Source organism: Antennarius striatus, chromosome 5, assembly GCF_040054535.1.
Source record: "Antennarius striatus isolate MH-2024 chromosome 5, ASM4005453v1, whole genome shotgun sequence".
NCBI classification, from domain to species: Eukaryota; Metazoa; Chordata; class Actinopteri; order Lophiiformes; family Antennariidae; genus Antennarius; species Antennarius striatus.
The window spans coordinates 12,667,134-12,682,500 of NC_090780.1; the positions used below are offsets into that span (position 1 = coordinate 12,667,134).

The 15,367-nt window shown below is 40.6% G+C and overlaps 1 protein-coding gene across 1 annotated transcript in view; it reads left to right on the forward strand.

The window, feature by feature from the left end:
- cacna1da (calcium channel, voltage-dependent, L type, alpha 1D subunit, a) overlaps positions 1-12,822 on the forward strand; it is a 53,376-nt gene extending 40,554 nt beyond the window's left edge. The window contains exons 33-49 of the mRNA XM_068314423.1: positions 484-612; positions 708-773; positions 852-943; positions 1,019-1,178; positions 1,470-1,597; positions 1,692-1,788; positions 1,897-1,999; positions 2,120-2,221; positions 3,985-4,118; positions 4,927-5,043; positions 5,397-5,779; positions 7,307-7,333; positions 7,926-8,054; positions 8,148-8,287; positions 8,806-8,912; positions 9,042-9,359; positions 9,651-12,822. Of these exons, the coding sequence (XP_068170524.1) occupies positions 484-612; positions 708-773; positions 852-943; positions 1,019-1,178; positions 1,470-1,597; positions 1,692-1,788; positions 1,897-1,999; positions 2,120-2,221; positions 3,985-4,118; positions 4,927-5,043; positions 5,397-5,779; positions 7,307-7,333; positions 7,926-8,054; positions 8,148-8,287; positions 8,806-8,912; positions 9,042-9,359; positions 9,651-9,956 (2,538 nt within the window). The 3' untranslated portion in view covers positions 9,957-12,822. The remainder of the gene's footprint in view (positions 1-483; positions 613-707; positions 774-851; positions 944-1,018; positions 1,179-1,469; positions 1,598-1,691; positions 1,789-1,896; positions 2,000-2,119; positions 2,222-3,984; positions 4,119-4,926; positions 5,044-5,396; positions 5,780-7,306; positions 7,334-7,925; positions 8,055-8,147; positions 8,288-8,805; positions 8,913-9,041; positions 9,360-9,650) is intronic.
- Positions 12,823-15,367: the final 2,545 nt, after the last annotated feature.

Here is a 15,367-nt window from a genome sequence, read left to right on the forward strand (position 1 = left end):
CTCTGGACTGAGGGTGCCATGCTTGTGCAGAATATTCCTGTCAAGTATGGCAAGGTTTTTCTCGAGCATGCTTGCCTCCTTGCTTCCTCCCCTGTAGGTTTATGCAATGACAGTGCTCCTGAAAATGCTTTGGATACAGACAAAGAGAAACGTATGAGCTGCAGCTGCACTGCTTTAGTATCTCTGCTTATTCACACAGTATTTTGACCAGATTGCATCAACTTAAAAGTCTCCAAGATTTGGAACAAAAACTGCCGTGGAACATCTAATAGATGTCACGTCTACACCAGAAAGTAATCTGTGCTCAAATTTAATTCTGTAATCATGCAGTTTTCATTGATGGAAAGATGCATTGCTGTTGTCTCAGCTCATATGTCTATGGTTACAGAGTCTCATCATCATGCAAAGCACAGCCAAATGCTCTGTGGTCACTTCATACACTGCTGCTCTCCTGTTTCCTCACTCTGGGCCATTTCTCCTCAGAACACGGAAGACAGCGCTCGCATCTCCATCACCTTCTTTCGTCTGTTCCGAGTCATGAGGCTTGTGAAGCTCCTCAGCAGAGGGGAGGGCATCCGCACTCTGCTTTGGACTTTCATCAAATCCTTCCAGGTGAGGCATGGTGCAACTTAGAGATGAGTGGCTGAAGGGAATAACATTTCTCATACCAATATTAATCTATTTCCTTTCCTCTCGTTTGCCCGAAGGCTCTGCCATATGTTGCACTTCTGATAGCCATGCTGTTCTTCATCTATGCTGTCATTGGCATGCAGGTCCGTTATTTAAGATGGACAAAAATGTTTCTGTGCCTTTTGGATGTTAATTTCACAAGAGCAATTTTTGTGCTTCAGGTGTTTGGAAAAGTTGCCATGGTGGACGGCACACACATCAACAGAAACAACAACTTCCAGACCTTCCCACAGGCTGTGCTCCTTCTCTTCAGGTGTGTGGGCGTTGTGTTTTAGATGTTACTTAAAGAGTGATTCATTTGTGCATGTCATGCCTCTCTTTGTCACAGATGTGCCACTGGAGAAGCATGGCAGGAAATCATGTTGGCCTGCATGCCAGGGAAACTGTGTGATCCAGAGTCTGATTACAACCCCGGAGAGGAAATGACGTGTGGCAGTGGATTTGCAATCGTTTACTTCATCACCTTCTACATGCTCTGTGCCTTCTTGGTATACACAGATTATACAGCATTTATGTTTCTATAAATAATCAATAATTCAACTACAACAAGCATATAGATAAAGATCTGGAGGTTGTCATCCCTATAGTTTAATAATAATTAATGAAAGAAAGGCCCTATACAATATATTTGCAGATGTAATTTTCAATACAAACATCACACCAACCCTCAACAGGCCTTATTAAACCAATCAGGATTCATCCCAAATCAAAGTCATGGACCTGTTACCATACTTTTAAGTTACTGAAAACTAAAGTCTGATTTTATTATCCCTGTCTAGATTATCAACTTGTTTGTGGCCGTCATCATGGACAACTTTGACTATCTCACCCGTGATTGGTCCATTCTTGGTCCGCACCACCTGGATGAATTCAAGAGGATCTGGTCAGAGTATGACCCAGAGGCAAAGTGTGTGCTTTATCAGCAGTATCTGTGCAGTAGTTTGTTAGAACGTCTGTTGTCAGTTAATCTCTCCAACCTGTTGCTAATTTTTGTCACGCAGGGGCAGAATTAAACATCTGGATGTTGTGACACTCCTTCGGCGCATCCAGCCTCCTCTTGGCTTTGGCAAACTGTGTCCTCACAGAGTTGCTTGCAAGGTCTCTTCTCCTTCCTAATTTTTTTGTCTTATGAAATACACATGCATACTGATCATACAACTAATATTTTCTGGCAGATAAACACCTCTCTCTGCTTTTGTCTTACAGAGGTTGGTAGCCATGAACATGCCTCTGAACAGCGATGGCACAGTCATGTTTAACGCCACCTTGTTTGCACTGGTGCGTACCGCCCTGAAGATCAAAACAGAAGGTGAGATCTTAACTGCTGATGTGTTCACTGAGCATTCAGTGTTTGGTGTTTGCATGGATTTAAACTGGCTGTGAATTGGAGTGCTGGTTTCTCAGGGATGTTTGTTTTCCTGTGGTGCAGGTAATCTAGAGCAGGCCAACGAAGAACTGCGAGCTGTCATCAAGAAAATCTGGAAGAGAACCAGCATGAAGCTGCTGGATCAAGTGGTTCCCCCTGCTGGTGGTTAGTGGAACCGTTCCGTGTTTGTCTATGAAATCTCTATACATACACCATGTTTAGAAGGCTAAGGTCACATTACCAGGCTGAAGACACCAAACTCTGATTTGTCACTGTATTACATTTAAATTTAGTGCTGTGAGAACAGAAAGTTACCATTTTAATCAGTTTTGGTCCTCGATTGTTTACCATTTGGATTTGTACCATACAATACCAAAAAAAAATAAAGTTCTTGTAGTTTTTTTTGCAACTGGTCACCTTTGCAAGAAGGTGATCGGAAGAAAGATTAGAACAACAATGCAGATAGTTCTCTATTAACAATCTGAACGCTGTCTGCTCCACTGTTATGACCATTTTGGTTTGAATACCATGAGTTGTCTGCTGTTGTTGTGGTGCAAATGAATCATGCAAAAACATTTCAATGCCTGTCATTTCGAAGGACATAGACAGTCTATGTTAGAGACAGATACAGATCACTTGCAATGTTGAATGTGAATCATCAAGATAATCAAATGTGATCCAAGCACTTGTAATGTGAACAGAGCCTCGGTTATTTTGTCATCATTTGAGACGGAATCAAACATGCACCGTTTGCTGTCTGCACAATACAGAAAGCTTCAGATGAGTTTGTCGTAGCTGCTCTGTGTCCATAAATAAATTGTCACTAACGTTAAGTCTCTCACACACAGAGCTGTTTCATGCTGTTTCTGCTCTGCTCATCTTCTCCTGGTTTCCTCCTCAGCAGTGTGTTTCTCATCCATGTGTGTTTGCTCCACATTCCTCCCTTCTGCCCAGGATGGTGATGGAGACCACTGACTGTCAGCTGGGCTTTGGGCTTGCATGGCCTTATAGACCACTGTGCAGTGCATGCTCTGTCGTTTTCACTCTGCTTTGCCTCTCTTCTTCTTTATCTGTTTCTCTCTCTTCTCTGTTGCTGTAATGTCTATCCTTCTCTCACTGCTTGAGCATCCACAGTTAACTCTTCTCATACTTTTTTATCTCTGTATCTAATACTCTGAGACACTTCAGAATATTCTGAAGCAGTTCTGTTTTAGGGTGGTGGCATGGAACTAGTGTTACCTCTCTGTCCGATCTCCGTCCCCAGCGTGCTTGTTCAAAGTGATTCAGACCCCTGCTTCAGAATGATTCTCACACATCAACAAAAAATGCAATACGACAAAAATCCTTTTTAAGATCCTGATTATGCACAAATTTAAATAAAACATTCTGGACTAACATAAAATATAACAAAAGGGCATAAATGAGCACAAACAGAAAAATCATAGCAAGCACACTGACATGTATAATGAATAGTATGGATCTGCCTGCTTGCATGTGCTAAAGTAGTAGATAAAATACACCATCCTGGCTTCAAATAACATATACATTGAAATATATTAAAATCATAACAATAGTAATAATATATTATGTAATATATTATGGAAAACATTGTTATTTATATGTTTAGCCTAATTCCGCATGAAGATACTGTAGTATATATTTGATTTTCTATTCTGAAGGATTTCAGGTGGTGCATAATGAGGTACAGTATATACACCATCAAGATGGATGTATATGATCGCTATACTGATCGTTTTGGTTAACCGGGGTTAAACAGAGCCTCACCCGTCTGCGTTCCTGGGGGTGATGAACACATTGTTGAAGGAGAACAGATGTGGGAGGAGAGGATTTCTCTCCTCCTCTCTACCAGCGTGATGTTTGTAGTGACCTGCTGACACAGGAAGCATTTGTGTGGTCTGTTCACTCAGATGATGAGGTAACCGTGGGGAAGTTCTATGCCACCTTTCTGATACAGGACTACTTTAGGAAATTCAAGAAACGTAAAGAGGAAGGCCTGGTGGGTGCTCACCCCTCCCAGAACAACACGGCTATTGCTCTGCAGGTGAGTCTCACAGTGTTTGTGGGGTTCTTTTAATGAGGGGAGGGGGAGAAGAGAGAGTTTGTTTAACGCTGTGTGAAAACATGGATTTATGAGCATTGTAATGTTGTTGAGTCAAGTCTGTAAAATGTGTCCCAGTACATTTAATTTAATATCATTCTATTGTATGTGCTAATGTTATGGTTTATTGATCCAGCAGGACGTTCATGATCTTGGTGTACAGTATGAATCTGATTAGTATGTTTACGATGTCTGAATGTGTTTTTTTTTTGTGTATCTGCATCATTAAATATCATAAACGTTTATGTTAAGCACGTGTCTTAGTCTTCGGCCATCTTTTTATGTGAGTTCTGTGCATCACAATTCACTCATCAGTTTATCAAATTAAAGGCAAAGCTTAAAGCTTGTGCTGTTTGATATATGGCATCTAATAGTAAACATGACCAACTTTGAGTTATTTTGTAATGATATTTTGTGCATGACGTGCTAATTTATCACACTTACGAGTGTGTGGGAAAAAGAAAAGTGCTTCTTCACTGTTGTTTGTGCTTCACATGAGACAAGCTGGATCCTACACAAGACAGTTAATTCTGCAGCAGGTTACATTCAGAAACACATTTGTGTGTCTGTATTCTCATCTCTCACAGTCTGTCTGTTATGTAAACGTCAGAAGTTGTGTATTGTAGTGCAGGTGTGTACATACTCGGTATGTGTGGAGGTTGTGACTGTATGATGTCAGAGTTTCCGCTGTGATTTGTAAAACTGAAGTTCTCACCTGCAGTATTTAGCCCTCCTGTTGTCATGGTTACAGGCTGGCCTTCGCACTCTGCATGATATTGGGCCTGAAATTCGCCGAGCAATATCATGTGATCTGCAAGATGACGAGCTAGTAGACTTTTTGCCAGAGGAAGACGAGGAAATTTATAGGGTAACTGATTTCATTTTACATGATGAGAGAAATGTTTGTGGCATAATGTATATACTTTGTCTTATAGTTACTGATTGATAGATGAAAATGGCAAACTGTGAATTTAATGTGCCTTCCCTGTAACTGGTACCGTTTGTAGCTGTTTTGGCTTCATATATTTTTCTCCACATATTTTTTTTCAACAAACTAGAAACAAAGCATTCATTTTACTCATGTCATGATCCATTAAAGCAGCTTCTGAATTTCTTTTTGCTCATAGACTTTCTGAAAAGAAAAGCTTCACTCAGACTTAACATCAATAGCACAATTTTTCCGTAGAGTTCCCGTTGGTTTTACTCGGTGTTCTTTCACAGCGTAACGGTGGACTCTTCAGTAACAATCTGATAAACGGCGGTCATCGGCGTTCCAACGTCCATCAGACCAATGCCACACAGCGGCCCCTGCAAGTGCAGCCCCCGCCTCACTATGCCCACATGGAGCAGCCAGTGGGGCGCCTGTCCCGAGCCAACGCAATGTCCCACCCCAGCCACCACCGTCACCACCACCACCATCACCACCGCCACCACAACTCCTACAGCAAGTCTCCCAAATCCACAAACATCAATCTCAACAACGCCAACGTGTCCATTCTGCCCAACGGAGGACACCACCGTTACTACGAGCACACACCTCCCAATGGCTACCCCGGTCTTCACAGCTCTGGCTACAACAAGTCACGGACACCCCAGGGTCAAAGGTATCCAGCCTTAATTCATGTAGAATGAGGCCTCTGGTTCCTGAGTTAGTCCAGTGTAGAAATCAGAAACAAAGTCACATAGATCTTGAGAAGACACAGCAGCTCTCATAAATGTTTGTTTCATATAGCAGGAAAACTGAAATCATAAAACATCCACTTCAAAGTCAAGACCTAACAATGCAAAACTGAACAGTGTGGATAAGAGCAAAAATTATGAATTTATTTAATTGCATTTATTTAATATACTGTATGAAACTGAGAGTGCAGACAGTGGTGAAGACTTTTATTTTACGCAAATGGTACACATCTCTTATAGTCAAAATTTAAAACAATTTGTCATTTATGTCTTTTGGAAACATTAAATTTAACTTTTTTTGCTATTTTAGCAACATTTATTTTCGATTGTCAGGTGGAAAATCTCTCTCTCTCTCTCTCTCTCTGTCTGTCTGTCTGTCTGTCTCTCTTTTAACCTTGCTAAGCCTAGCTATCTTAGCATAAAGAGTGAAAACAACAGGAAATAATGAGTCGCTCTGTTAAAAGATAATGAAGTCATCCTGAGGGCACCTCTGAAGCTCATGAGTCAACACGTCTTGTTTTTTCTAGAGGCTCTCGGTTCTCCTTGTTTCCGACACTCGTGCTTTGACACGCCGACATCATCTCCACCGCTCAGAGTCTTGGCTGGTCCTATTCCCCCATTTTAAAACCACACTATAATGTCAGGTTTTGGACGACAACATTCAGGCCCTAGCTCATTGTGGTTGTCCTATTTAGCAAGGCCTCCACAAAATTTTTGTGAAGAGGTTGAAATATTGAGGAATAACTGAAAACCTTTCATCAAAATGAGCTTAAATACAAAGAATATCACATTTTAAAGCATCTACATTTGAATTATGCGTTTTAAATCAAATTAAATGTATTTCTTGTTCCACTCCTCTCTCATTCAGCTGTCTTAGATTGCATTACAGCATGTGGTTGAACAAATAAAATAAAAATTGTTGTTATTACTTTTATATCTTTCAGGCTTGTTTCAGACAGACGTCTTGTGGGATTTGTTCCCACAGACGGTATCCTGCTTCTTATCAGTCCCTCTGGTTCCATAGACCTAAGCTGTAAACCTGTCAAACCTTTATGGATCACAAACCTGCTTGAATACTGAAATTTAATTTAACAAGTAACCCAGGGTAGGCTTATCTCCTGATCTTCGTGCTCTGTTCCGTCGGTCGCTCCAGCATTGGGTCTGTTTTTCTTCACTACTTAAGAAGCTTGGTGGACAATTTCATTGCTGCCGTTGATAGAAGAGCAATAATTTCTAGTTTTTTTTTCATATCTTAAAAACTGAAATGAAATTGTCAGGAAATGCTGTAGTCGTCATCTCTCCCTCTCTATCATACATATATATGAGAATGTATATGATTCATATACTGTACAATATATATGTTCCATTTTCTCCACCCTTTTCTCTGTTCTCTCCTGCCTTTCTCTAACCAAAATGCTTTCTCTCAACCATCCCTCTGCTTTCTTGGACAGAAGGCGCTACTATGAGGCCTATGTTAGGTATGTGGTTTTGTTAGGCTTGGCTCCAGCAGTACATCTGCTGCATAAAGGAGGACTTTATTTTTTCTTTGATTCATTTTGACTGGTTTGGATCTGTGAATGGTTGCATCCCTTATGAGTCAGTGTTAAATGTGATATGCTGGCCAGCCAATATAGACTGCGGTACTGTCAGTGGTTGAATAGCTTAATTTTCAGTGGCCAGCATATTACTGAGAGCAGCCCTGCATAATGCATGTGCCAAAGTGATGTGCTTGCTTTGAAAAGGTACAGAAGGAAGGGAATATATGAGAACTAACACTACTAATCACTTGTTAGACTTATTTCACTCCTGATTGCTGATCACAAGCAATTAGTAGTAATCAATCGAATGCTATCTCATAACAGGACACTGAAATGATGGACTTCTGCTCCTCTGCCCAAAATTGGCCGTCTGCTTTGCTTTCTGTGGCTCATATTTCTGAGGGTTGTCAGTGGCGTCGCTGCCCGTTGGAGGCTTGCGTCTGCATGGCGGTGCATGGCCGTATTCCAGTAGCTCCTCTGGATAGTCGCAGCTTCCTCCAACTACAACCCCTGTGTCTTGACCTCCCACCAGGTCCCATGGAATGGACGGACGCCACCCCACCATACGTAGAGAGGAGGAGTTTGATGAAGACCGTTTCTCTGGGGAGTATTACAGCGGGGAGGAGTTTTATGAAGAGGACAGTATGCTATCAGGGGATAGGTATTGCTCCATCTCACAAATTTACAAATTTGTGCTGCTATTCCCTCCTTAGAATAAATAACCTGCATGCAATATTTTTTCGTGTGTTGACAGATATCAGAACAGTGACACGGAGTATGAAACTCCTAAAGGCTACCATCACCCAGACACGTGCTATGAGGATGATGAGCAGCCTCTCTACCACGACTCCCGGAGGTCACCAAAGAGACGGCTGCTTCCTGCCACACCTCAAGGTAGTTTTTTCGTCTGTATCTTGCAGCCGACATGTCACATGTGAGAAGTTCCAAGTCATAAATGTCAATACATTTTAAATAAAATTGAAAAATATCTTATTAACAGAAACATCAGTTCACCACCGTTTTCCTCACACCACATGGGATCTAAATATTGTTAGCGCCTATATGAACATATTTAGTTTGTGTGCATAAGGTAACAGCTATAATATGCCAGCATAAAATATGATTGATATTATTCTGAGTAGATCAAATTAAACACATCAAACGCACTAAGAATCTTGAACAAGCCAATAAAAACCCTACACTATGTTGCATGCGGAGGTCTGGAGAAAAGAATCCAGAAATATGTGTCTGTCATCCACGGGTCACACCCTTCACTGCACTACTCCCACTACTGTATCGAAAACCCACAATGATTTACCCACTCACAGAGTTTCATAGAAGCCTAAAGATTGTGCATGCTGTTAAATTATCCTGCATGGCGTCACTGATTGGTCCTGCCCTGACGTGTTCAGGTAACAGGAGGCCATCCTTCAACTTTGAGTGTCTGCGCAGGCAAAGTAGCCAAGATGAGCTTCCACATCAGCGCACCGCTCTACCACTTCACCTCATGCAGCACCAGGTAACACCGCCACGTGTGTCACGTGCATGTTGGGTCACTGCATCACATCTGGCAGCTGTTTGATTTCATTTATGTAACGCCTTCCAGTCTGGATTGTTGCCGCTCATAACGGTTCTCCTGACCCGTCAGGTTATGGCTGTAGCAGGCCTGGACTCCAGCAGAGCCCACCGCCTCTCCCCAACCCGTTCTACACGTTCTTGGGCCACTCCTCCTGCCACCCCAGCCAGTAAAGACCAGTCACCATACTACACCCCTCTCATCCGTGTGGACCACCTGCACAGGGAGAGCGCTGCCAGCAGCCAAGTATCAGTACGCAAGAGTTCGTGGTACACAGACGACCCCGACTACTCCCAGAGAACGTTCTCACCCGTCCACCTGAAAGTCCCACCGGAGTACCACAACCAGTACCACCAGAAGAGAGGCAGCGCCACCAGTCTCGTAGAAGCGGTGAGCCTATTTTGTTGTGTTTTTTTATTTTGAATTTTTTCATTATTATAATTTTCTCAGAACATTGGTGCATCGATATTTCATTATATTCACTTTTATATAAATGTGACCAAAAGAAAGCCTCTGGAATCTTGGATGTGATGATGTAGGAAGAACAACAGTGTGACTCATTCATGTCATTTCACATGAACAGTTTTAGCCTCAGCCTGTAAAACAATGTGACTGACTGATAATTTAATTAAAAGTGCAAAGATCCATAGTGATGTATTTTCTCCACATTGTGTTGAGCAGGTTTTGATATCAGAAGGACTTGGGAGATATGCCAAGGACCCCAAGTTTGTAGCTGCCACGAAGCATGAAATAGCTGATGCTTGTGAGATGACCATAGATGAGATGGAGAGTGCAGCCAGTCACCTGCTGAATGGAGGGATGGCCCCGACTGTTGGCGGGCTGAACGTCTTTCCCATTTTGACTCCAAGAGACTACGAACTGCAGGACGCTGCAGTCAGCTACAGCGATGAGGAGCCAGAGACAGAAGCCAGAGCTCCCTACGAGGAGGACTTAGCAGACGAGATGATCTGCATCACAACTTTATAGCAGAAGCTGGAGAAACCTGGTCAGATTAAAAAATCAGTGAAAACTATAAAAGTAATGCATCTGTTGGCTCCGACCAAAAGAAGTGCCTTTACACTGAAGAGAAAAGGCATACTGTATAGAAATAGACACATTAGTCCCATTTATTTAATGGTTCTTCACTTGCCAGCTAAGAAGGTCACAGCACTGAACCAGATTTGGGGACTTTTTGGACCTTGCTGTCATGGACCTTGACCTGGAGGTGACAGCTTGCAGCCAATCACAGAAGAGGGCAATGATGCAGATGAAAGGTGGACCAGCTGGCAAGGTCGGGAGCTAGTCTTTCTGGCAGGTCTCTAAAGGTGATGACAATCAGATCTATGATGTCATTACCTCGGTCACTTTACCAAGGTTTGGCATATCATGCAAGATTTCAATGCAAGCATAGCGAGGCATATTTCCCCCTTCTTCTTTAGTCTAAGTTGATCCCAGTGATGTTGCAACAGAGAGTTTAATGATGACTGCCGATCAGTCAAAAAGGGAAGCGCAACAGTAGAGTGGCACCAGATTATGCAGGAACTAAGCGTCCTACTTACAGCATTGTTCGACTTGAGATGTGGACTTTTGAAGAGACAAAAACATTTGTGATAAATGCAATAGCAGGCGGGTTATTTTAAAAATTATAGAATAGCCTGATAAATATTTCATAGTTGATATGCTGTAAATTGTATTATATGACAAAAGAAACTTTGTAAAGAGATATTCTATATTTTGTAATTATGTATCATTTAAAAGATCAGCAATATGGACCCTTGTGACTCCTGTTATTGAAAAAAAGCAGACTTATTTTATAAGGTACAATGTTCTGATATTCATTTGCCTTCATTTTTTGCTAATATGCACACTTTGTTTTGCCTATAAAACAGCATTTTTAAGAGGTTCTGCTTGTGTGACAATTCTACTGCACAAGATATGCAAATGAAATTGATTCCTCCAGACAAGAATTCACGTGTTACTTCAGTAAAATGACACCACTTGTATGAGGTCAAGCCCCCTTTAAACGAGTATTTTAGAAGGCTGCCCTCAAGGACCCAGTTCTAAAATTTTATACAGATTTAATAAAAACACTTGTTTGCATATTTTGTGCAGCGCATGCACAAGGATTTAAAATGCATAGTGCATTAACAGTGCTGCTCTTTTAGTTTGGGTTTCTTCAGCTCCTACTGAGATGCCTTTTTGCTGCTGATAAGAAGAGATATGATAGATGATTATAACAGGGATAAATTCATGTTGTCAGAGCTTGTGCTGGGATTTTCCATGACATACTCTTTGTTGATCATGGTGTAATTCCATTGAACCTTTCTACTAAATCTTGGCAATCACATCTTAGCCTTCATGTAGTGTGTGAGGCTCTGAGCCTTTGCTGGCAGGAGACACATGCACACTTCCAAAGGTCAGAAACAGTCCAATGGGTGTTGTATGTCTTTTGTTAGGTGTTCTGATGTAAGGATGCCGGAGAGAGGCTAAGCAATACTAACCCCCCACCCCCTTCTCTCTCCGTCGGCCTGTGTCCTGCATACAGTATACCTCATTAGGCAACATTGACAACATATCATTGTCTCAACTTACCTGTCTGTAATAAGGTCCCACGTTGGAGTCTTTGAAAGGATTAGGTCAGGTTAAACCTGGAATTTATGTTTTTTCCCTTAATCATATTTATTACTGAGGCAAGAAAAGTAATGCATAAAAAAAGGAGCAACTGAAGCCTACATGTCTGAACATTCAAAAAAACATCTTTGTATTAGTTATTATTTATTGTGTTATAGACACTGTACTGAAAAAATACAGTGAAGCAGTCTTTCCAGGCATTACAGGACAGTGTTTGAATCAGTACCAAGGATATTTAAGGTTAATGTGGTCTGTTGTTGCTGTTTGATTTGTAGATGAGTGTGCACTACACTCTAATTCAACCGAATACTGTCATAAAAATGTAGGTTTTCCATTTTATGTGCACATTGAAAGGGCTCTTTGAATTGTTTGTGAGTAAAAAATAAATGTGTTCTAGTCCTTTCTTGATGACTGTCATATCAAAGGACCAATGCACATAACAGGCACATTGTACTATTCGTAGCAATTACTGTACTGATGAACTGAAGATATGCATTATTTTGTAAACACTTTTAAAAATTGTGTTAAACTAAAGATGAAGAAAAACTTACTTTTACCTCATGTCAGGGATTCCTGAAAATAGAAATTATTGATTTGGTTCAGTCTAAACCAATGGTATTTAAATATTAGCACATAGCTGTTTGTCTTTGCACAAGTAACTGTATAGTGCTTTCGTTTCTTCTTTTTTCTAAACAGATTTGTGTATTAAGGTGAGGAAATTTTGTACTTTTTGTGACTGTGTGTATGGTTTAGTGGAATCTATATTTGTCATTTATACCTCACCTTAAAATGCTGGGAATGAAATAGTATTAAAAATATTTTCAAGGTGCACTGTTTCTCTTTTCGCAGATAGGGAAAAAATAAAAAGATAAAGTAAAGTTTACAGAGGAACACGTTGAATTAAAACTTTGTATTGGTTTTATTCACATTGTTATCATAATAATAATTATCAATGTTCTGAAAGTTGTAATAAAATAGAAGATAATGTAAAATATGTACAAACATATGGAAAGACCCATGGTAATGTTCTCTACTTGAAAGTCTTGATATCTGTTCCTTAATGTTTTTATTCTGTATCATCATTTCTCTTAGTAGCAAATGCTTTACTATAACCCTCTAGGTTTTGTATTGATGCATTTCTTTTGTATTTTTCATTTTATTTTTGCCTTAACTTTGTTAGCATCAATACCAATATTTGATTTTCTATTGATCATAATTAAATAAACTTATGCTGAATTACCACTCACTTTCCTTCTTCCTCGATGTATAGTTCTTTAGAATTAAATGTTATACAATCAAACACTTTAGTGCTGTAGATTTGCTGGTGACAGGATGTGAATCTTAAAACAGGGAAATTATCATGACAGCAACACATAAAAATAACATTTTAAATAAATAAATTTAAATGGTTGCTTTAATTCACGAGGAATTAGTTTAGTTAGTTTAGTCAGCTGAGCCTCAGTTCCAACTGACTGAATTTCTGAATCCAGACATATGTGTCTGCCACTAGATGGCGCTGAGATCCAAAAGCAGTGAGGCATTAAAACTGTTCTGAATAAACTCTGTGTGTGTGTGTGTGTGTGTGTGTGTGTGTGTGTGCGTGTGTGCGTGTGCGTGTGCGTGTGTGTTTGTGCGTGCGTACGTGCGTGTGTGTAACTGTTCTTTAGCTACTGCACCTCCTCCATTTCCATCTGTGACACCTACAACACAGAATGTACATTCAAAGCATTTCAACATTCACTCACTGTTTTTGTCCCAATCTGATGGAGCCATTTTTCTTTCTAAATCAGTTGTTTATATTTATGTAATGGTTATAATCTAAGCCTGGGTTTGATCACATTTGACGGAGTAGTCTTTAGTGTGACAACACAAAGTAAAAGCCGTTGCCTTTATCCAACTAAACCCAACTGACTGCTCACTTATTAAACTAACCCACTCTCATAAAAAGTATTTTTCCAGAATGCGAGGGCTGTTGCGGCAGGATCTGTGCTGATGGAGGACGCACTAACAGAACCATTATTACAAACCCTCTTAATGAAGACTGGCCAGTGCTGGAAGACCGTAGGTAAACATACAAATACACAGAAATCAGAGAAAGACAATAAAATTCTGCATTCAAAATGTGAGTACATGAAAATGTGGTCATTATTCACCAAACTATTGAGTAATTTTTTTAGTCTGCTGAACATTTATTGAGCTCAATGTTTACTTGTTGTGATTCCCAGATACCCTCTCTCTGTATCACAGAGAGAGAGAGAGAGAGAGAGAGAGAAATTTGCTGATGTGCCAGAAACAAGTGTTCCTGATTTAATCTGATGTTTTCATATAAGCTTGAATTCTGAAGAATGCAGAGAATTCAACATTCCATTTTTCGATTGTAGCCTCTTCACCTTCCTCTGAGGAGACAGTTTGATTGAATTATTCTAGCATGAAAAATACCAGAAATGCTTTTCCTTTAAAGAGCGTCTGGTCCAACAACTTCCACAGTAAGACATTGGGTCAGATAATAATATGTATGAGTGCATGACAATGATGTTGCATACTATTACATTTTTAAACTATTAAACTAAGAAATCATCGACAAAATAATCAACTCATTGTTAGGATAGTTCTTTAAAAAAACAGTACATAAACTATACAGTCATGTCTTCATCTCATCAAACCAGACGGTGCAGAGCTCTTTATCACACAGCCTGTTCTTCCTTGTCAGACGAACCCGTGGGTGCTGTTGGTCACGGACAACACCCCCCCAGGCACGGCTGTTCCCAGGTCATGTACAGCCATGTTCACTGGAGCAGAGCTGAGCGGCTGCCTCAGCTGCCTGGGCAACAGGGACACAATGATCAGTGTTGCGTTGAGTATGATGGTCAGACCAATGAACGCCGTGATGATGATGGAGACGATGTTGAAGCCTGTGCGTGACAGAGGGGGCTCCCCGCGTGGACCCAGATGGGAGGTTTTGGCAAAAACTGTTGACTGTACGGATGAAAAGTTTCATGAGGTGCTTTCCACTGTTCCCGGAGCTTCTAAATGTTCAGAGTCTGACAACCCGAGTGTTACAGATTAGTCGTCTGGAGTCCAAGAATAACTCCTCCGGATCTGGAGCTGCAAACAATGGGCTGATTTTCCCAAATGATGATACTTGAGCCCACATCTTTTTATTGATTCCTAGGATCAACCCCCTGTGTCGTAGTGTAAAAACTGTAAAGTCTCAACCAGTCTCACCTCACTACTGGTTTAGCTTTATGAGAAATGCCCAAAGGAGGCGAATCGCAAGTTCTAATGTCTAGAACAAAGACAAATGAGATCTGGCGTTGTCTTCCTTCTTTTTCCCATGGACTTTGTTCCCTCTCCCTTCCATTCTTTCTTTCACCAAACAAACTAAAGTCAAAGTGTTGCCAGTAATAAAGGATCAATCACAGTTGTGTGATCAACTTTGTGCATCTCGCTTCACTTCTAATTTGGCATCTTCATCCTTTGTTGTGGACAAGCTGTGTGTAACCAAGAGACTGAAAGACCAAAGCAGTTTAATGTCAAGGCATCACCATGAACTTTATTTATAGGTGATATAAAATATTGTCAAATACTATGTCAGTTCATCAATTCTACTCTTTGAGCAGTAGTCAGACTAGAGTAGTACTATATAAGTACAGTCCATTTACCATTCATCCATCTTTATGTAGATGAGATGAAATACAAAAAACCAGTCACACTCACACCTACAGACAATGTGGAGTGACCAGTTCAAATCAGCTGCATGTTTTTGA